This window comes from Nerophis lumbriciformis, linkage group LG05 (assembly GCF_033978685.3).
Source record: "Nerophis lumbriciformis linkage group LG05, RoL_Nlum_v2.1, whole genome shotgun sequence".
NCBI lineage: Eukaryota > Metazoa > Chordata > Actinopteri > Syngnathiformes > Syngnathidae > Nerophis > Nerophis lumbriciformis.
In genome coordinates, this window is record NC_084552.2 from 26,874,704 (window position 1) to 26,898,973 (window position 24,270).

Consider the following 24,270-nt stretch of genomic DNA (forward strand, 5'->3'; position numbering starts at 1 on the left):
TCCAAAGAAGTGTTTGATGAGCATTCCTCAACTTTCTCAATCTTTTTTGAAACATGTTGCAGGCATCAAATTCCAAATGAGCTAATATGTGCAAAAAATAACAAAGTTTCTCATTTTTAATATTACATATCTTGTCTTTGCAGTCTATTCAATTGAATATAAGTTTAAAAGGATTTGCAAATCATTGCATTCTATTTTTATTTACGATTTACACAACGTGCTAACCTCACTGGTTTTGGGTTTTGTACATATAGTTAGGAGCAATGGCCTTAATCATGCTTGTGCGTTGGAATGTAAAGGGTGTTTCGTAGTGGTTTACGACAACACTTTTGGTGCATAATGGTTTTATTTTCCTTGTTTAAGATTCAATATATTAAAAAAGTGACACCATAGGGCCCAAAGATTCACATGAACGGAAATGTGGATCACAGAATTGGCCAATAAAAACGGAATCTACCATAAAAGACGGAATATCACAGAAATTGACATAAGTGTGATCGAAATAATGTTATTGTGAGAAAAAGGAACGTTTGGGCAAATCTTGTGATTGCTCGTTCGCCCCCGAAACACTAAATCGCCCCCTTACGAACTAAAATGTGGAATATACCTCTGGAAACATTGGCTAAGTCTGCGGATAAACTGCAAAGACATCCCGCTGTTGTTAGGCCGAATGGCCATCCATCCCATCCATCCATTTGCTACCGGGGGGCGCTGGAGCCTATCTCAGCTACAATCGGGCGGAAGGCGGGGTACACCCTGGACAAGTCGCCATCTTAAACGGAGGGCCAACACAGACAGACAACATTCATACTCACATTCACGCACTAGGGTCAATTTAGTGTTGCCAATCAACCTATCCCCGGGTGCATGTCTTTGGAGGTGGGAGGAAGCCGGAGGGAACCCACGCAGTCACGGGGAGAACATGCAAACTCCACACAGAAAGGTCCCGAGCGCAGGATCGAACCCAGGACATTCGTATTGTGAGGCAGACGCACTAACCCCTATTAAGACAAAAAATATATGTTTTCCCCTAATTTTTTTTTCATTTTCATACATTTTTTAAAAAGCTCCACTAGGGTGGCGCTAAACATGCGGCTCTAGAGCCGCCGGTTGCCGACCCCCGTTTGAGACCTAACATGACCTTACAAAGCCTACAGTGAGGTCTTAAGAGCCATAGCATAGAAAAAAAAACCTTTCGAAAATACATTTAAAAAAGATCTGTAGAATTTTACAAAATAAAACATATGTGGAAATTACAAAAGAATGAAACATTTTTAAACCTTTTAAGAATCTTTGTCATCTACCTAGAAAATAGACCGTGCAATATACCGTGCAAATCGCCGAACAGACACACGCGGCAGGCTTACACACACACATGCAAAAAATATACGCCACACACACATACCCCCACCCCCCATCCAACGCCCTTGACACGAATCCCTTAGGGGTGATGGAGCTGCAGCCTGCCACCCTAGCCCCCACTCCCTCCCCTCTGTTGCAAGTTTCGAGATGTATGTTGTAATATGTATATGGGCTTTACTATGGTTTTTTCCCACTCCAGATTGTATCTAGATTGTATTTTTTTACTCATCCTTCCCCAGTGTTTACCTTTTTCCCATCTTTTACGGGGCACCTAACTAATATAATGAAATAGGCTCATAACATGCAACTCAAGATATTTCAAGCCTGTGTTTGATGTAATTTTGAGGATTATGGATTACAGCCCATGAAAACCTTGAATTGGAAATCTGAAAAATTGTAAAGCTATGATTGTGAAATGATTAAGACTTTGCAACTACCGTATTTTTCGGACTATAAGTCGCAGTTTTTTTCATAGTTTGGCCGGGCTCCAGTGCAACTTATATATGTTTTTTTCCTTCTTTATTATGCATTTTCGGCAGGTGTGACTTATACTCCGGTGCGACTTATACTCCGAAAAATACGGTAATGCGTTTATACCACATATTAATTTCCCATTTGAAGTTGTATTGCTGACACAAATGAAGTTTTGCACCATATTAACATGTTTGGAGTTTCACCTGCACTTAATGTAAAATACTGTATTTTACGGAGACCCTTATTTTGTCAGACAGGATTTAGCGTGTCGCGCTTCTATTGCGAAGGCCGAAAGTGTATTGCTGTTCTTCAGGGCTGTGTTTTGAAGAGAGACGAGGCTGTGTTCAGATAAAAAAAAAAAACCCTGTCAAGTTCCTACTTGCCTTCCTTTCTTCACATTGAGCCTGCTCCACGTCTGTCATGATCTCTCATGACAATTAGTATTAGTTTCTTGTATTTTTTTTTTTATAATCCCTGTCCAGCGCTGTTATTTTTGTTTCCATTTCCTGTTTGCCTTGCTTTTTGGCTTCCTCACTTGTCCCCGATTGGCAATCAGGACACACCTGTTACTAATTGACAGATCACTCTGTCACGGTCTGGCTTGGGTGTTGTTGCTCGTGACCCCAGGATGCAAAGACGGCAGGCGAAGTGCATGCATAATGTATTTAACCAAACAAAATAATAAAGAGTGCAGCAGGGAAGTGCACGGGAAGCATTTAGGTGCAAAGCAAAACAAATAGCCCAATGATTCATAGGACAGGGCTGTCATATACAGCATCTCAATAGGTAACCAGGAACATGTATGCCCTGATTTCCAATCAGGGACAGGTGAGGGAGCCAGACCGAAGATGTAGTGGAAGAAAGGAAGAAAACAGGAAAAAAAAGTAAGAGCCTTGGACAGGAAGTAAGAAACAAAACATTGTAATGAGATATCATGTCGTGCATCATTACATCTCACCTTAACCGTGATTGGTGCAAAATGAGTAAGTATTGTGTTGTTGTGACAAAACGCTGGCTGCGGTGAAATGTGTGAGCAGGGCGTTGGATCGGATGACTGCTGTTGGCATGTCAACGGCGACAATAATGTTTAAAAAGAGCGTCAGACTTTGTGTCTCTGTCTGCGTCGCTGCAAAAATGCATTCATTTAGCACCCAAATGAGACACTGACAGTAGATAATTTTTTCAGTCTGGTTACTACCGTGCATGTTCAGGGTTTCTCCTGTATGGATCGGAAAGTGGCGCGGCGCTATGGCTAAATAGAAGCTGCCAAAAATTAGAGTTTTTACGTAGAAACAAATGAAAGTAATATGTTGTATGCATGAATATTATTTATGCACTATTGACTAGTGATGCACATGAAATGTGACCACTGATTTGATCAACTGTAAGCATTTATCCAAAAAATATGTCAAATTTGTTCTTTTGTGTTTGCATTTGATTGACTAAAACTTGACTTTTGTTTAGAATCAGCTACTTCGGCGACAGCTGGCGCAACTTCGCTCCATTGATGTGGTAGCGTCACAGTGCTGCAGCCAAAACTAGACAAACATTGGATACATGCTCGACTTTGTCCCTCCCACGGACGCAAAGTGAATGAGTTAGAGTGACTGATGATGATTGGATGACCATTCTGGGTTGAATGCCTTTTTGATTGTAAATTTAGCAATTTTGAAAAACAAAACATTGCCAAAGCATTGTTCAACTTTCATTCCGTTTTTCCTGTTGATATGGAGAAATGTATATTTTTTCTTGTAAAATCTAACATGTTAACCGTATTTTCCGGACCTTAGGGCGCACCGGATTATAAGGCGCACTGCCGATGAACGGGTCTTGTCAAGGCCATTTTCATACAAATGGCGCACCGGATTATAGGGCACATTAAAGGGGTCTTTTTTGTTTTTGTTTTTCTAAATGTAAAACACTTCCTTGTGGTCTACATAACATGTAATGGTGGATCTTTGCTCAAAATGTTGCATAGATTATGTTTTACTGATCATCCTCAAGCCGTTTTCTGACAGTCGCTTCAGGATGCGCCGTTTTGTGGGCCTTCGGCAGCGTCTTCTCCCCGTCATCTTTGTTGTAGCGGTGTAGCGTGCAAGGACGGGAGTGGAAGAAGTGTCGAAAGATTGAGCTAACTGTTTTAATGGCATTCAGACTTTACTTAAATCAATAACGGAGCAGCATCTCCTTATCTGTGGCTCACTCGGGCAATAACAACGCCGGAAATGTGTCCCGTGAAAAAACGTCCGACCGGAACTCTCTAATAACTAAAGTTACTTGGGTGAATAATGTAAACTCACTACACCGGTATGTTTTAGCGCTTTCATGGCGAGTTTACTGACAGATATAAGTAAGAACTTTACACTACTTTATAATAAAAATGGCAACAACGGAGGATGAATGTCACATAACAAGTAGATAGAGAAAAAGAAGAAGCTTATCGACTACAGTGTCGGGACACACTACAAAGGACTTATGCAGATCCCAAATACAGATCAGCAGGTACTAGAAGGTAAGAAACGTTGCTTTTGCATAACATTGCAAAACAAAATGCCAGATAATATGTCTTACCTTATACACACGCCATAATAATACTTGTATGTTGAAGCACAACAAATTGGGCAAATTCCAAACTGCTCATTTGCCGCAAGTATGAATGAAGGCAAGATTGTTTTATAAATATCTCCATTGTTTGATTTAAAATTTTTGAGACTGATCTCAAATACCCCAAAACAGGTACCAATAGGTGAGAAGTTGGTTTTGCATAAGTCCCTTTAAGTAAGGGGTCGGCAACCCAAAATATTGAAAAAGCCATATTGGACCAAAAATACAAAAAAAAGATCTGTCTGGAGCCGCAGAAAATTAAAAGTCTTATATAAGTGTTATAATGAAGGCAACACATGATATGAGTGTCTATATTAGCTATATTAGCCTACTATCAAAGGCTGACGCAAATCTTCGTTGACAGAAATGTTTTTATTCTATACATTTTTGCAACATTGTAAATCATTAGTAAAACGGAGGCCTCTCAGAGGATGAGATATGTTCTGGAAATTACTGGCTCAGAATGGCCAAAGGTATAGATGTGTGTGTCCAAATTAAAGTACTACTTCTAATGGATTTATTAACATTTTTGGGAGCTGGGTAACGTTTGCTGTGGTCTGGAACAACATGGCGCACAAACAACAATCAGAAATGTAGCCAATATCACATACATATATTATGTCATGAGACATGCGAATATAAATATAAAGGACATAAGTAAAGGAATCTAAATGTACCTACAAAAGAGACATAATGATGCAATACCTCCAAACAGCTAGCCTAAATAGCATGTTAGCATCTGACCGAACATGCCTGATTGGCACTCCAACAAGTCAATAACATCAACAAAGCTCACCTTTGTGCATTCACGCACAGAATAAAACGTTTGGTGGACAAAATGAGACAAAGAAGGAGTGGCACAAAACACGTCTTTCTGTGGCGGCATCAGAGAAAGTTGTACATGTAAACAAACTACGGTGAGTTCAAGGATCGCTGAAATTAGTAGGACAAAACGGCACTTGCCAAATACTCTCATCAGTGAAGCATGTTTAGTATAAACAGTGGGATTTCTAACAATTAGGAAGGTTTGTGTCATGTTTGTCCTCCTACAGAAACCCTTTGAAAACAAAAAATATATTTTTGTTTCATCTTTTCCCATTTTCACACATCTTTGAAAAAGCTTCAGGGAGCCACTAAAGCCGCGGGTCGCTGACCCCCGCTTTAAGTTCTATTCCAATTGAATTTCTATGATATTGTTCCTTGAGAATACATTTTAAAAAATTGCTTGCTGAGTTATGACGGGTGTTTTTATTTTTTTATCCAGAAGCATAATAGAGCCAACATTTATACAGTAGAAGAAGCGCGGTGGTATGAGCAATCTCCTTGTGCATTCCGCTTTGTCGCGTTTCAACTCTCCTTCTGATTTCCGGCTTGTAGAGATTCCTCGATGACTTGACCTTGCCGCGCTCATGAAAAGCACACTCCAGCGCCACCTGTAAGACGCACCAAAAGCACGCGCAAGGCGAGGTTGAACGCGGCAACAAAGACAACAAAAAGACGCGTATGAGCTCATTCTTTGCATAGCAGCAAAGGATACCAGACTGACACAGCAGGGATAAAGACAAACAGTGGCTGCTGACAGAGGACGGACACGCCCCTACCAGACACAACTTTTTCCACTCGCCGCCTCTTTTGCATGTAAAACCTGACACCAAAACATGTCTGGTTACGTAAATAGTCCAAATTGCACTGCAGCGGGTATGAAGCTAATCTGTCTTGAGCCTCAGAGCAGTGTTTTTCACTAGTGTGGCGTTAGATACAGTCTGGTGTGCCGTGGGAGATTATCTAATTTCACCTATTTGGGGTAAAAAAAATGTTTTGCAAACCAGTAATTATAGTCTGCAAATTATGTGTTGTTGGGTGTCGGTGCTGTCTAGAGCTTGGCAGAGTAACCGTGTAATACTCTTCCATATCAGTAGGTGGCAGCAGGTAGCTAATTGCTTTGTAGATGTCGAAAACAGCGGGAGGCAGCGTGCAGGTAAAAAGGTGTCTAATGCTTAAACCAAAAATAAACAAAAGGTGAGTGCCCCTAAGAAAAGGCACTGAAGCTTAGGGAAGGCTATGCAGAACGAAAGTAACACTGAATTGGCTACAAAGTAAACAAAAACAGAATGCTGGACAACAGCAAAGACTTACTGTGGAGAAAAGATGGCGTCCACAATGTACATCCTAACATGACATGACAATCAACAATGTCCCCACGAAGAAAAACAACTGAAATATTCTTGATTGCTAAAACAAAGTAGGAAATATCGCTCAAAGGAAGACATGAAACTGCTGCAGGAAAATACAGAAAAAAGAGAAAAAGCCACCAAAATAGGAGCGCAAGACAAGAACTAAAACACTACACACAGGAAAACAGCAAAAAACTGGAAATAAGTCAGGCCGTGATGTGACAGGTCGTGACAGTACACCTACTTTGAGACAAGAGCTATAGTCATGCATGGTTGGTTATTGGTTTAAAGTCATATCCAACAATTGCGACAACGACTTTTTACTGTCAACTGAGTTTTGTTTTTTAATGATTTCTGCTGGTGGTGTGCCTCCGCAGTTTTTCAACGCAAAAAATGTGCCTTGGCTCAAAAAAGGTTGAAAAACACTGCCTCAGAGCATGGGCGCCGAGCACCCACGTGGGATTGATGGCAACTATCAATCTTTTAAATAATGTTTGAAAAATCAATCTTGTTGTTGTTAATTTTGCGGCGAGTTTTGACCAGTTTATATAGTAATTCAATCATGAATCATATGGTCTATAATTGACAAAGCCTAATCAAGATTTCATCATGCCCGAAACTAATCTAATGACACCAACATCTGGACTTAGATCACACTGCACATGAGCAAATGAAGGGCATACTTATTCAACAGCCATACATGTCACACTAAGGGTGGCGGTATGAACAATGCCAACACTGTCATAAATATGTGCCATATAGTGAAACCCCACTAAAGTACAACGACAAACACATTTTGGAAGAATATTTGCACCGCAACACAACATAAACACTAAAGAACAAATTCCCAGAATTCCCTGCAGCACCAACTCCTCCGGGACGCTACAATATAAACAAACGCCATTGGTGGATCTACACCTAACATCCACTGTGATGATACAAAGTACAAGAGCGTATCTAGTCGATTTAACATCACAAATTCTTCTTTCGTTTAAAAAAAAGATATGTTATGTTTATAAACTCAGGAAATATGTACCTGGAGACATGAGGACTTTGAATATAACCAATGTATGATCCTGTAACGACTTGGTTTCAGATTGATACCCAAATTTGTGGTATCATCCAAAACTAATGTAAAGTATCAAACAACAGAAGAATAAGTGATTATTACATTTTAACAGAAGTGTAGATAGAACATGTTAAAAGAGAAAGTAAGCAGATAATAACAGTAAATGAACAAGTAGATTAATAATTCATTTTCTACCGCTTGTCCTTAATAATGTTGACAAAATAATAGAATGGAAAATGACACAATATGTTACTGCATATGTCAGCAGCTAAATTACGAGCCTTTGTTTGCTTACTTACTAATAAAAGACAAGTTGTCTTGTATGTTCACTATTTTATTAAAGGACAAACTTGCAAAAAGAAACATATGTTTAGTTTACCCTAAGATTTTGTTGTTAAAATAAAGCCAATAATGCCATTTTTTGTCGTGTGCAGCAGCAGACGACTTGCACGGGATTCGTCCAAAAAGCTATAAGATAACAACACTCTAGTCGAGTGAAATAACTTCTCGCACGACAACTATCGTCTCCCAAGGGGAAGACCGAGTGTGCTGGCTCCAGCTTATCACAAAAGATGTAATTACTAAAACATTTTCTTTCCTTTTGTACTCACTTTTTAACACGGAGCCTTTTAGACTGTAATTAGCGACCACTGAGAGGAATCAAGAAGCGAGAAAAACTTGTTTTGTTTTTTTGTTCTGGCGCGTCTTAAGCCCCCGCCTTAGGGAAGACGTCTCCTCCTCACCAGAGAGACTTCACATAACTTATACCGGCGTGCACCACCGGCTGCTAGTAAAAGCAGACGTGAGCGTGGGAAGGATGAGATGCACCTCCTGCGGGCGTCGTTGGTTTTTAAGCACCACCTTTTCCATCTTTAACAGACCCGGGCGTCCTCAATAAGTGCTCGCAGGCCTATGTGCGCTGATATGTGGCACATCTTGTGGCTTTATTAACAAGTGGCATCGCACTCTTTCTTGTGCCTGTAATGAAAGCCACGCTTGCACCGTGCATGCACTTCTGATTTCAGCCCACTTTGCTGGCGTGCAAAAAAATAGGTTGCATTGCCGCAGCTCAGACAGATGGCCTTCACAGAGGTGCTTCTGTTGCAACGTATTGCCTATTCTCTCCTAAACCATAATACAAAAAAGAGAGTGGGTGCGGATTCAAAGGCTGATAAAATGAGAGCTGATGAATACATCCTACTAGTGTTGTCCCGATACCGATATTTTGGTACCGGTACCAGTACTAAAATGATTTTGATACTTTTCGGTACTTTTCTAAATAAAGGGGACCACAAAAAATTGCATTATTGGCTTTATTTTGGTACCGGAACCGGTACCAAAACTATTTTTATACTTTTCAGTCCTTTTTTAAATAAAGGGTAGAATTCACCAAGTCAAGTATTTCATACTGTATATACTGTATATTAATAAGAAATAATTGACTTTCAGTGAATTCTAGCTATATATATATATATATATATATATATATATATATATATATATATATATATATATATATATATATATATATGTATATACTGTATATATATATAAGAAATACTTGACTTTCAGTGAATTCTAGCCATATATATATATATATATATATATATATATATATATATATATATATATATATATATATATATATATATATATATATATATATATATATATATATATATATATAGCTCAAATGCACTGAAAGTCAAGTATTTCTTATATTTTGGTACCGGTACCAGTACTAAAATGATTTCGATACTTTTCGGTACTTTTCTAAATAAAGGGGACCACAAAAAATTGCATTATTGGCTTTATTTTGGTACCGGAACCGGAACCAAAACTATTTTTATACTTTTCAGTCCTTTTTTAAATAAAGGGTAGAATTCACCAAGTCAAGTATTTAGTAGTTCATACTGTATATACTGTATATAAATAAGAAATACTTGACTTTCAGTGAATTCTAGCTATATATATATATATATATATATATATATATATATATATATATATATATATATATATATATATATACTGTATATATATAAGAAATACTTGACTTTCAGTGAATTCTAGCTATATATGTATATATATATATATATGCATATAGCTAGAATTCACTGAAAGTCAAGTATTATTTATATTATGATATATATATATATATATATATATATGTATGTATATATATATATATATATATATATATATATATATATATATATATATATATACGTATATATAAATATATATATATATATATATATATATATATATATATATATATATATAAGAGAAATACTTGAATTTCAGTGTTCATTTATTTACACATATACACACACATAACACTCATCTACTCATTGTTGAGTTAATTGTTGAATTGTCCATCCTTGTTCTATTCTCTGTCACTATTTTTCTAACCATGCTGAACACCCTCTCTGATGATGCATTCTGCTTCGTCTCCTAGTTGTGTGCGCAGTTGTGCACTGCACTCTCTAAAAGCCCTAGATGTTATTGTCACATATGCGTGTACAGTAGATGGCAGTATTGTCCTGTTTAAGAGTGTCACAACATTGCTGTTTACGGCAGACAAACTGCTTTACGGTAGACAAAAACGTGACTGCTGTTGTTGTGTGTTGTTGCCGCGCTGGGAGGACGTTAATGAAACTGCCTAACAATAAACCCACATAAGAAACCAAGAACTCGCCCTCGATCATTCTACAGTTATAACGTGATTTATATTGTGGGAAAGCGGACGTGAAAACAGGCTGTCGACACGTCACTCAGGTCCGCATGGAGCTGGAGGGGGCGTGTCCTCCAGCTCCGCCTGAATTTCGGGAGATTTTCAGGAGAAAATTTGTCCCGGGAGGTTTTCGGGAGAGGCGCTGAATTTTGGGAGTCTCCCGGAAAATCCGGGAGGGTTGGCAAGTATGGGATACCACAAAAAACGGCATTATTGGCTTTATTTTAACAAAAAATCTTACAGTACACTAAACATATTGTCATGTCTAGGATCATGTTTTGTTTAAGTTATGTTCTGTTTGGTTTTTGGACTCTTTTTAGTTCCTGCTTTTTCACTCCCTTGTCTTGTTTCCATGGTTACCCATTAGTTTCACCTGTTCCACGTTTGGACTCACACACCTGTCATGTCACTGTTATTTAAAGCTTGTCTTTTTCAGTTAGTCGGGCTGGCGACATTAACTGAAGTGAAGTGAAGTGAAGTGAATTATATTTATATAGCGCTTTTCTCTAGTGACTCAAAGCGCTTTACATAGTGAAAACCCAATATCTAAGTTACATTTGAACCAGTGTGGGTGGCACTGGGAGCAGGTGGGTAAAGCGTCTTGCCCAAGGACACAACGGCAGTGACTAGGATGGCTGAAGCGGGGATCGAACCTGGAACCCTCAAGTTGCTGGCAGGGCTGCTCTACCAACCGAGCTATACCGCCCCTAAACTCTGTTTACCTCTGTCATTTTCATGCCCTACTTATTCCATCGTTTATGCTTCTTGCCATGCCACGCAAGTTTTTCTTCTGCTCATGTCACAGTAAGTGTTTATTTGTTTCACGTCCATAGTTTTTGCCCAAGTGCTAGTTTTGTTTTCTTAGCCAAGTTTGTACTTCCGCCTTGTGCGCGCCTTTTGTTTCTTTTGTTAGTGTAAAAATAAAAGATCTATTTACCTTCAAGCCAAGTCCAGTCTAGTTGTTTTGCATCCTGGGAAAGCAATCTGCGCAGTAATTTGCGCCGCCATAGTCCACGCACTGACACATATGTTTCTTATTGCAAGTTTGTCCTTAAATAAAATAGTAAACATACTAGACAATTTGTCTTGTATTAGTAAGTATGCAAACAAAGACTTTTAATTAGTCTGCTGACATATGCAGTAACATATTGTGTCATTTTCCATTCTATTGTTTTGTCACCATTATTAAGGACAAGTGGTAGGAAATGAATTATTAATCTACTTGTTCATTTACTGTTAATATCTGCTTACTTTCTCTTTTATAATGTTCTATCTACACTTCTGTTAAAATTTAATAATCACTTATTCTTCTGTTGTTTGGATGCTTACATTAGTGTTGGATGACACCACACATATGGGTATCAATCCGATACCAAGTAGTTACAGGATCATACATTGGTCATATTCAAAGTCCTCATGTGTATTATAAACATAATATAAATCAGTGGTTCTTAACCTGGGTTCGGTGAGTCGGCCTCAGGGGTTCGGCGGAGCCTCTGCCGCGGAGGTCAAGCCACACTCGACTCATCGTGTAAATAAAAACTTCTCCCTATCGGCGTATTATGGATACCCCCGAACAATGTTCCCTCTAATTTTCCATCTGATTTGCAGGTGTGTAATTTTTTTGTGAGTTTATGCAGGGTGTTGGTTTTGTTCTTTGAACAAGGTGATGTTCTTGCACGGTTCATTTTGTGCAACATTAAAAAACATATAACTTTGTCTTGAATTGGAAAACAAATATATATATATATATATATATTTTTCACTAAAGAAGGGTTCGGTGAATGCGCATATGAAACTGGTGGGGTTCGGTACTTCCAACAAGGTTAAGAACCACTGATGTAAATGTATTATAATATTAAAAAATATCAACAATATTAAAAAATATCGACGTAATCGTAGTAGTATCCATCCATCCATCTTCTTCCGCTTATCCGAGGTCGGGTCGCGGGGGCAGCAGCCTAAGCAGGGAAGCCCAGACTTCCCTCTCCCCAGCCACTTCGTCCAGCTCCTCCCGGGGGATCCCGAGGCGTTCCCAGGCCAGCCGGGAGACATAGTCTTCCCAACGTGTCCTGGGTCTTCCCCGTGGCCTCCTACCGGTCGGACGTGCCCTAAACATCTCCCGAGGGAGGCGATCGGGTGGCATCCTGACCAGATGCCCGAACCACCTCATCTGGCTCCTCTCGATGTGGAGGAGCAGCGGCTTTACTTTGAGCTCCCCCCGGATGACAGAGCTTCTCACCCTATCTCTAAGGGAGAGCCCCGCCACCCGGCGGAGGAAACTCATTTCGGCCGCTTGTACCCGTGATCTTGTCCTTTCGGTCATAACCCAAAGCTCATGACCATAGGTGAGGATGGGAACGTAGATCGACCGGTAAATTGAGAGCTTTGCCTTCCGGCTCAGCTCCTTCTTCACCACAACGGATCGATACAGCGTCGCACCGATCCGCCTGTCGATCTCACAATCCACTCTTCCCTCACTCGTGAACAAGACTCCTAGATACTTGAACTCCTCCACTTGGGGCAGGGTCTCCTCCCCAACCCGGAGATGGCACTCCACCCTTTTCCGGGCGAGAACCATGGACTCGGACTTGGAGGTGCTGATTCCCATCCCAGTCGCTTCACACTCGGCTGCGAACCGATCCAGCGAGAGCTGAAGATCCTGGCCAGATGAAGCCATCAGGACCACATCATCTGCAAAAAGCAGAGACCTCATCCTGCAGCCACCAACGACGCCTTGACTGCGCCTAGAAATTCTGTCCATAAAAGTTATGAACAGAATCGGTGACAAAGGGCAGCATTGGCGGAGTCCAACCCTCACTGGAACTTACTGCCGCATTGCCGGCAGTAAGTCGGTAGTAGTATCGCGCCTGTAATTGGTATCAGTACAGTGGATCCACCCATGGCGTTTGTTTACATTTTGATGCCAGTGAGCTACGGAGTGTAGTGCAGCATGTTTAGCTATTCCTCGTCCTGCAGGGATGATACTGGTAAGAAACTCACTTTATTTGTCACCATGGAGACAAGGATTAGTGATTAAGAAGTAGCGACTGCGGATGGACATTAGCCGCTAGCTAGCTAGCCAAGTCTTAAAGCACCTCTTCCTGAGGGCGTTTCAGTGTTATAACTTCACCTTTATCGTTAGTTTTTAAGCCAAAATGCGTCCGTTCTCCCTTTTCTGTCTGCACACTGTGTCTGCTTGTAGGTACTCTGTGATTGTGCGCTGCCGAACATGCTCGTCTGCTCGTAAAACCAGCAATGACACGACGTGACGACGACGGGAGCACGGAGATGTGGGGGATCGGTACTTTTCAGAGGCGGTATAGTACCGAATATGATTCATTAGTATCGCGGTACTATACTAATACCGGTATACCGTACAACTCTAGCTTGTACCGTGCATGCACTTCTGATTTCAGCCCACTTTACTGGCGTGCAAAAAATAGGTTGCATTAATTGCCGCAGCTCAGACAGATGGCCTTCACAGAGGTGCTTCTGTTGCAACGTATTGCCTATTCTCTCCTAAACCATAATACAAAAACGAGAGTCGGTGCGGATTGATGAAATGAGGGCTGATGATTACATCCTACAGGCACACCGCGCCGTATAATGTGAATTAGCAGTCAGGAAGCTGTTGTTAAGAGCAGCGCAGCCAAATGTATATGTGAGAAAAAATGCAGGGCAATGCCGGGAAGGGCTGTCTAGACAGTGCAGGGCGAGCGTGGCTGGACTGGAGAGCCAGGTGCTCTGTATAAATGCTCCCATTAGAGATTGGACCTGGCGCTTGTTTGAATAACATTCAAACATGAAGGCCTGCTGTTTATCCAACATTGATCCCCACATCCATTATGGCCTGATGGAGCGAGCTTTGTCAGTAACTGCCATTACTGGTAATCCATACCTGATACCTTCTTGTTATGAAGGCTCATTTCGAAACTTTAATAGCATGAGGAACACGGGTGGCCATTTTCGCCTCAAGTGGGAATGTTCTTTCTTGCTGTATTTTTCTCCGTACCTGGTATGGCTGTTTTTAACTTTCTATTTTGAAGCCTCATTTATATGCATGATAATACGGTATACCGGTATCAGTATAGTACCGCGATACTAATGAATACTTTCCGGTACTATACCGCTTCTGAAAAGTACCGGTCCGCCATCCCCTCGTCGTCATGTCGTGCCATTGCTGGTTTACGGGCAGAGGAGCATGTTCGGCAGCGCACAAACGCGGAGTACTTACAAGCACACTCAGTGTGTAGACAGAAAAGGGAGAACGTACACATTTTGGCTTAAAAACTAACGATAAAGGTGAAGCTATAACACTGAAACGCCCTCAGGGAGAGGTGCTTTAAGACAGTGTTTTTCAACCACTGTGCCGTGGCATACTAGTGTGCCGTGAGATACAGTCTGGTGTGCCGTGGGAGATTATCTAATTTCACCTATTTGGGTTAAAAATATTTTTTGCACACCAGTAATTATAGTCTGAAAATGATGTGTTGCTGTTGAGTGTCGGTGCTGTCTAGAGCTCGGCAGAGTAACCGTGTAATTGTAGTTGTAGTTGAAAAACTTATTCGGGTATTACTATTTAGTGGTCAATTGTATGGAATATCAGACTGTACCGTGCAATCTACTAATAAAAGTTTCAATCAATCAATCAATCAATCAAAACCTCTTCCATATCAGTAGGTGGCAGCCGGTAGCTAATTGCTTTGTAGATGTCGGAAACAGCGGGAGGCAGTGTGCAGATAAAAAGGTATCTAATGCTTAAACCAAAAATAAACAAAAGGTGAGTGCCCCTAAGAAAAGGCATTGAAGCTTAGGGAAAGCTATGCAGAACGAAAATAAAACTGAACTGGCTACAAAGTAAACAAAAACAGAATGCTGGACAACAGCAAAGACTTACTGTGGAGCAAAAACAATCTACATCCGAACATGACATGACAATCAACAATGTCCCCACAAAGACGGATAAAAGCAACTGAAATATTCTTGATTGCTAAAACAAAGTAGATGCGGGAAATATCGCTAAAAGGAAGACATGAAACTGCTACAGGAAAATACCAAGTCATATCCAACAATTGCGACAACGACTTTTTACTGTCAACTGAGTTTCGTTTTTTAATGATTTCTGCTGGTGGTGTGCCTCCGCATTTTTTCAACGCAAAAAAATGTGCCTTGGCTCAAAAAAGGTTGAAAAACACTGCTTTAAGACATGGCTAGCTAGCTAGCGGCTAAAGTCGATCCGCAGTATGCAGTGTTTTAGCTACTTCTAAATCACTAATCCTTGCCTCCATGGCGACAAATAAAGTAAGTTTCTTACAAGTATCATCCCTGCAGGACGAGGAATAGCTAAACATGCTTCACTACACACTGTAGCTCACCGGCATCAAAATGTAAACAAACAACATTGGTGGATCTACACCTAACATTGTAGTGAAGTGTGAAGGGTGAAGTGAATTATATTTATATAGCGCTTTTCTCTAGTGACTCAAAGTGCTTTTACATAGTGAAACCCAATATCTAAGTAACATTTAAACCAGTGTGGGTGGCACTGGGAGCAGGTGGGTAAAGTGTCTTGCCCAAGGACACAACGGCAGTGACTAGGATGGCGGAAGCGGGGATCGAACCTGGAACCCTCAAGTTGCAGGCACGGCCACTCTACCAACCAAGCTATACTGCCCCAATCCTAGGGGTGGTATAGCTCTGTTGGTAGAGTAATGTTATCATTACAAACACCAAGTACTTGGTGTTTGTAATGTTATCATTACAAACACCAAGTACTTGGTGTTTGTAATGATATCAAGTACAGTAGAGTATCTACTATGATTACGTCGATATTTTTTTGGCATCACAACATCTTATTTCGTTTTTTTTTTAAATGTATATTACGTTTATAAACTCAGAAAATATGTCCCTGGACACATGAGCACTTTGAATATGACCAATGTATGATCAGGAAACGACTTGGTATCGGATTGATACCCAAATTTGTGGTATCATCCAAAACTAATGTAAAGTATCAAACAACACAAAAATAAGTGATTATTACATTTTAACAGAAGAGTAGATAGAACATGTTAAAAGAGAAAGTAAGCAAATATTAACAGTAAAAAAACAAATAAATTAATAATTCATTTTCTACCACTTGTCCTTAATAATTTTGATTAAATAATAGAATGATACATGACACAATATGTCACTGCATATGTCAGAAGACTAAATTAGGAGCCGTTGTTTGCTTACTTACTAATAAAAGACAAGTTGTCTCGTATGTTCACTATTTTATTTGAGGAAAGACTTGCAATAAGAAACATATGTTTAATGTACCCTGATATTTGTTGTTAAAATAAAGCCAATAATGCAATTTTTTGTGGTCCCCTTTATTTCGAAAAGTATCAAAATAATTTTGGTACCGGTACCAAAATATTGGTATCGGGACAACATAATATACACACACATGCACTAAGGCTGCAAGCTGCAAGGGGTCCCGATTTCAAAAACAAGAAGATAGATCTGGGAGAAACGTCCAAAAAAAGGCCATTCTGGGCCACGATGAGACAATGACCCAAGAGCTGCACTAATTTAGAGACAAGCCAGGTCTCCCAGGAAACATTTCCATTTGGGCTGCAATAGCAAGGGTGACCCTCATCTCTAAGCTCCTCACCTCCGACTAATTGAATCAGGCTGCTGCATGGGATAATTCCATGACTGAGCGTGTGACAGAGAACGCTCGTGCGGATATGTGCAAGAAGTCGACATTAGTTTCTCTGCGCCGACAGTAGAATGAAATTAGCTTCAAATATTTATTTTACTTGCATTTCTTTTTTTAAAGGAATTTAAGTTTTTAGGATATTATGACATACTTGCCAACCTTGAGACCTCCGATTTCGGGAGGTGGGGGGCGTGGTTGGGGGCGTGGCTAAGAGGGGAGAAATACTTGACTTTCAGTGAATTCTAGCTATAAATATATATTTATTTTATTGTATATATATATATATATATAAAATAAATACTTGAATTTCAGTGTTTATTTATTTACACATATACTTGTTGAGTTAAGGGTTGAATTGTCCATCCTTGTTCTATTCTCTGTCACTATTTTTCTAACCATGCTGAACACCCTCTCTGATGATGCATTGCTGTGTGGCACGCACAAAAGTGCTTTCATCAAATGCACTAGATTGCAGTATTGTCCTGTTTAAGAGTGTCACAACATTGCTGTTTACGGCAGACGAACTGCTTTACGGTAGACGAAAACGTGACTGCTGTTTGTGTTGTTACCGCGCTGGGAGGACGTTAATGAAACTGCCTAACAATAAACCCATATAAGGAACCAAGAACTCGCCCTCGATCATTCTACAGTTATAACGTCATTGGGCAGGCACACCATTTATATTGTGGGAAAGCGGACTCAGTCGGCCTGAATTTCGGGAGATTTTCGGGAGATAATTTGTCCCGGGAGGTTTTCGGGAGAGGCGCTGAATTTCGGGAGTCTCGCGGAAAATCCGGGAGGGTTGGCAAGTATGTATTATGAGGTCATGACGTTCACAATTTGAATTTTGCCACAGTTTTCCATGGTGGTATTTTTCCGGAAATGACTTTCTTCAGGCTTGTGATTGGATGCATCAACTTTAAAGATGGTTGGATTAGTACCGCCAGTTGTTTTGTTGTGTGTGTGAGAGTCTGATGGTGTATTTTTATAAGAAGACCTTTACAATAGCTAATAAGTTTGAACACACCTTCTCATTCCAATGCGTTTTTTTAATTTTCATAATACATTGTAGATTGTCACTGAAGGCATCAAAACTATGACACCTGTGAAGTGAAAACCCTTTCAGGTTACTACCTCTTGTAGGTCATTTAGAGAATGCCAAGAGTGTCCAAAACGGTAATCAGAGCAAAGGGTGGCTATTTTGAAGAAACCAGAATATAAAACACATGTTTTCAGTTATTTCACTTTTTTTGTGAAGTACATAACTCGACGTGTGTTCATTCATAGTTTTGATGCCTTCAGTGACAATCTACAATGTAAATAGAGGAGAGGAGAAATATAATCTAAGAGGAAAATGTAATTTAAAATATTTGTATGCTCGTGCAACACTTAAAACCTTTAGCATATCAGTATGTGGAATTAAAGTGTGGAAATAATTAACCAAATAAAGCAACAATATGATTCAGTTTAAGAGACTATTCAAACTACAAGTGTTCACTTTTTTTTTTTTTTTTTTCATTAAGACAAATATTATTTATGTATTTAATATGTGTTTACTTACTGTGGTATATTATTTGTTTATTATTTATTTGTTCACTGTTATATTACAGAGAACACGGTAATAGGATAAAATTGCTTAGGGGGGTAGGATTAAATAAGCTCAGCTTCTTCCTACTCCTTTTCGGACGTGCTGCAATGAAACAACTGGAAATATGTGATGAATTACATTGTATTGTACATTGAATAAATAAACTGAAACTGAACTGAACTGAACTAATAATAACTTAAGTCCCTAAAATAGTGTGATGCATGAGTGTAACAAACTGTAAAGAGTGGCTTTATTACTGACTAGAATATGTTGTTTTTACCCCTTCCATTTATTTTGTCACACTTTGCATAGCACAAAAAATGTTTTGGCACCGCTTAGACGCGTTAATTAGAGCTTTAGCAGTGTGATGGACCACTACGCAGCATCAACAAGGCCAAAGACGTGGACCCACGGAGAAGATGCTCGAGGGAAAAGACTCCAGTTGCCTCGTTCTCCTGTCTGGTGTCAGCGTCCTGTCAAAAGTGTGGGAGAGTTCAGAAAGTGCTTTGTGGCGCCTGCGACTAACAATTAGTTGAGAGCCTGTTTTAAGAGCTTTGTGGTGAATAGAGTTTAATTAGTAAGGGCAAAGGAGTGTGTGATGTGGTGGAGATCACACAATAAGTAACTACAACAAAAACAACTACAAAAGGCAGACATCCACTGAGGCTTACGTCTTCCAGTTTGTGTTAAGGCCATTAATGGTCATACTTGGCTGATATTTTAACTGTCCACCTCCCATTTAGGACTCTGCACTCATCTTCTTAAGTACCAAGATCAAGATGTAAACTATGAGGGATAATTATTCCATCCATCCATCCATTTTCTACCGCTTATTCCCTTTGGGGTCGCGGGGGGCGCTGGAGCCTATCTCAGCTACAATCGGGCGGAAGGCGGGGTACACCCTGGACAAGTCGCCACCTCATTATTTTGCTCCTTAATTCTGAAACTTGCGATATATTTTTAAATCTCTACTAAATCCTCGCCTATTCAGACTCTTTTAACTAACAATCACTATAGGTGTTTTTTAGATATGAGGCGCTATATTTGTCTTAAAATGCAAATACAAACCCCGTTTCCATATGAGTTGGGAAATTGTGTTAGATATAAATATAAACGGAATACAATGATTTGCAAATCATTTTCAACCCATATTCAGTTGAATATGCTACAAAGACAACATATTTGATGTTCAAACTGATAAACATTTTTTTTTTTTTGCAAATAATCATTAACTTTAGAATTTGATGCCAGCAACACGTGACAAAGAAGTTGGGAAAGGTGGCAATAAATACTGATAAAGTTGAGGAATGCTCATCAAACACTTATTTGGAACATCCCACAGGTGAACAGGCAAATTGGGAACAGGTGGGTGCCATGATTGGGTATAAAAGTAGATTCCATGAAATGCTCAGTCATTCACAAACAAGGATGGGGCGAGGGTCACCACTTTGTCAACAAATGCGTGAGCAAATTGTTGAAGAGTTTAAGAAAAAACCTTTCTCAACCAGCTATTGCAAGGAATTTAGGGATTTCACCATCTACCGTCCGTAATATCATCCAAGGGTTCAGAGAATCTGGAGAAATCACTGCACGTAAGCAGCTAAGCCTGTGACCTTCGATCCATCAGGCTGTACTGCATCAACAAGCGACATCAGTGTGTAAAGGATATCACCACATGGGCTGAGGAACACTTCAGAAACCCACTGTCAGTAACTACAGTTGGTCGCTACATCTGTAAGTGCAAGTTAAAATTCTCCTATGCAAGGCGAAAACCGTTTATCAACAACACCCAGAAACGCCGTCGGCTTTGCTGGGCCTGAGCTCATCTAAGATGGACTGATACAAAGTGGAAAAGTGTTCTGTGGTCTGACGAGTCCACACTTCAAATTGTTTTTGGAAACTGTGGACGTTGTGTCCTCCGGACCAAAGAGGAAAAAAACCATCCGGATTGTTATAGGCGCAAAGTGTAAAAGCCAGCATCTGTGATGGTATGGGGATGTATTAGTGCCCAAGACATGGGTAACTTACACATCTGTTAAGGCGCCATTAATGCTGAAAGATACATACAGGTTTTGGAGCAACATATGTTGCCATCCAAGCAACGTTACCATGGACGCCCCTGCTTATTTCAGCAAGACAATGCCAAGCCACGTGTTACATCAACGTGGCTTCATAGTAAAAGAGTGCGGGTACTAGACTGGCCTGCCTGTAGTCCAGACCTGTCTCCCATTGAAAATGTGTGGCGCATTATGAAGCCTAAAATACCACAACGGAGACCCCCGGACTGTTGAACAACTTAAGCTGTACATCAAGCAAGAATGGGAAAGAATTCCACCTGAGAAGCTTAAAAAATGTGTCTCCTCAGTTCCCAAACGTTTACTGAGTGCTGTTAAAAGGAAAGGCCATGTAACACAGTGGTGAACATGCCCTTTCCCAACTACTTTGGCACGTGTTGCAGCCATGAAATTCTAAGTTAATTATTATTTGCAAAAAAAAAAAAAAAAAGTTTATGAGTTTGAACATCAAGTATCTTGTCTTTGTAGTGAATATGGGTTGAAAGGGATTTGCAAATAATTGTATTCCGTTTATATTTACATCTAACACAATTTCCCAACTCATATGGAAACGGGGTTTGTATGTTCTCATCTGTGCATGCAAATACAATCACTACCTGGCAGTTATTATTACTGCAAAGCTACTGTTGCAGTGTTTGCGTAAGTCAGAATTTTAGCCACTAAGTGTTGAAGTGAATACCCCTGCAGGGTGTGTCCTTGACAGTTTTCTTTGGGGGTGGGGGAGGCATCCTGGGATGTCTACAACAGGGGTGTCAAACTCATTTTAGATGTGGGGGGGCCACGTGGAGAAAAATCTACTCCCAAGTGGGCCGGACCGGTTAAAATTACGGGACGATAAATTAAAAATAAAGACAACTTCAGATTGTTTTCTTTGTTTAAAAAATAGAAGAAGCACATTCTGAAATTGTACAAATCATAATGTTGTTGGGGTTTTTTTTACAATTACCTGTTGCAGTTAATAGTATTCGATCTTTATTTGTCGTTATTTATATTTTCTGATTAAATTATGTGATAATGTTCATCAGTCAACTCATTGGTGTTCATTTTCAATCTATCAAGATAAAAAAAGTACATACAAATCAAGTTACAGTATGTTATTTATGTAGTTTGTTAATTTTCTTTGACTGATTATGACATCCAGTGGACACATTAAAAGCTTCAAAGTGCCTGATTTTAACCATCGCTATATACACCCGTCCATTTTCCTGTGACGTCACAGTGATGCCAACACAAACAAACATGGCGCATAGAACAGCAAGCTATAGCGTCATTAGCTTGGATTCAGACTCGGATTTCAGCGGTTTACGCGATTCAACAGATTACGCATGTATTGAAACGGATGGTTGTAGTGTGGAGGCATGTAGCGAAAACGAAATTGAAGAAGAAACTGAAGCTATTGAGCCATATCGGTTTGAACCGTATGCAAGCGAAACCGACGAAAACGACACGACAGCCAGCGACACGGGAGAAAGCAAGGACAAATTCGGCGACCGCCTTCTAACCAACGATTGGTATGTGTTTGTTTGGCATTAAAGGAAACTAACAACTATGAACTAGGTTTACAGCATATGAAATACATTTGGCAGCAACATGCACTTTGAGAGTGCAGACAGCCCAATTTTCATCAATTAATATATTCTGTAGACATACCCTCATCCGCTCATCAGCAGGCCAGGGAAGCTAGGGTCGATATTCTTCACTTGATCATCTTCGGTGGCATAAGGGACGGTGTGAGCCAAGACATCCAGGGGGTTTAGCTCGCTCCTCTGCGGGAACAAACTGCCGCCATTGCTTGCCGTGCTACCGAGGTCCTTTGTCTCTGAATTGCTCACACACTCCGGCAGATTCAATGGGGGTCTGGCGGCAGATTTCTTTGACTTTATCGTTGGAAATGCATCTGCTTTGAGTGTCGCAGGATATCCACACATTCTTGCCATCTCTGTCGTAGCATAGCTTTCGTCGGTAAAGTGTGCGGAACAAACGTCCAATTTCTTGCCACTTTCGCATCTTTGGGCCACTGGTGCAACTTGAATCTGTCCCTGTTCGTGTTGTTACACCCTCCGACAACACACCGACGAGGCATGATGTCTCCAAGGTACGGAAAACAGTCGAAAAAACGGAAAATAACAGAGCTGATTTTACTCGGTGTTTGAGAAAATGGCGGATTGCTTCCCGATGTGACGTCACGTTGTGACGTCATCGCTCCGAGAGCGAATATTAGAAAGGCGTTTAATTCGCCAAAATTCACCCATTTAGAGTTCGGAAATCGGTTAGAAAAATATATGGTCTTTTTTCTGCAACATCAAGGTATATATTGACGCTTACATAGGTCTGGTGATAATGTTCCCCTTTAAGAGAAGGAAACGCGCGATTGCAGCTATTTCGGATACTACACATCTCTGATGGCAACATAGCAATGTTGAGCGACGGTTTTGGATAAGGCCTGGAAGAACTGCAGCCTGGTGGGATATGCTTGTCAACGAGTGTGTTGTGCTACAGAAACGGCAAGAGAACTTTCGAATGTCCAGGTCTGCTGTGATTTTACCTGCCAAAAAACTTTGTCCATTTGTCGAAGGAGAGACAACGAGAATGCGGGCTCCCATGGACGTGATACAAAAGGTAGCGTGTGCTTTGTATTACCTGGCCGGCAAGGGAAGACTACGGAAAACAGAGAATGCATTTGGACTGGCAAAGCAGACTGTATCAGTTATTGTCCGCCATGTATGTGGCAGACTCAACGTCTAGGTCCAGAGTATATTAAGTCACCAAAAAGGAAAAAGGAAAAAGAGTGAGGAGTGTCCTGACCAGATATGTAGACCCCTAGATTGACTGATGTAAAATGTTATTTACCACATTGTTTACTTTCACGTGTCCAATAAAGATTTGATTAATTTATGATGTCTCAAGTGTGATTCACTACAAAAGGGCCCCAAAGCGCACTGGATTCCAGTTAATTGAAATACCACAACACTGGATATTGTTCAGATAAGTTAAATTTAATTTAAGAACTTGCACACAAAGCAACACTGGAGGTGACTATGACGTGCGCATTTTCCGCGCATGCGTACTAGGTCGCGTTGCGGTGGAGGACGGAGGAGGAGGAGGACGGGAAGGGGTCTTAAACGACCATTGTGTGTGTGTGGAGACAAGGATAAGGTTAGATGGGATTTACCCTGGATAACATTAGCCAGCTTAGTGTAGAAGGGGCCTTAGTTAGAAACTAAACTACATGCAAACGCTCGTCACCGGCGTCAACTGCTTTGTTAAGACAATGAATGAGTAACAAAAGCAAACACGCCTACGGCAGGTTTAACCATCCCTAAGTTTTAAATAACGTTGGTCCACTAAGCTCAGGGGTGACAAACTCAAATACAGAGTGGGCCAACATTTAAAACTGTACAAAGCCGCGGGCCAAGGTTGAACAAATCAACCTTTTAATAGGGACTCAAACAAGTTTTGCATTGAATATTGAACAAGC

The 24,270-nt window shown here is 40.3% G+C and overlaps 1 protein-coding gene across 5 annotated transcripts in view; it reads right to left on the reverse strand.

The window, feature by feature from the left end:
* Positions 1-24,270, reverse strand: part of pcdh7b (protocadherin 7b) — a 260,789-nt gene that overhangs the window by 206,259 nt on the left and 30,260 nt on the right. Inside the window, exon 2 of one of the 5 annotated variants that reach the window (XM_061960983.2) lies at positions 17,056-19,190. The exons of the other annotated variants lie outside the window; for them this stretch is intronic. Within the exon in view, the coding sequence (XP_061816967.1) occupies positions 19,074-19,190 (117 nt within the window). The 3' untranslated portion in view covers positions 17,056-19,073. Of the gene's footprint in view, positions 1-17,055; positions 19,191-24,270 lie in introns of those variants that run through there. 5 annotated transcript variants of the gene reach the window in all.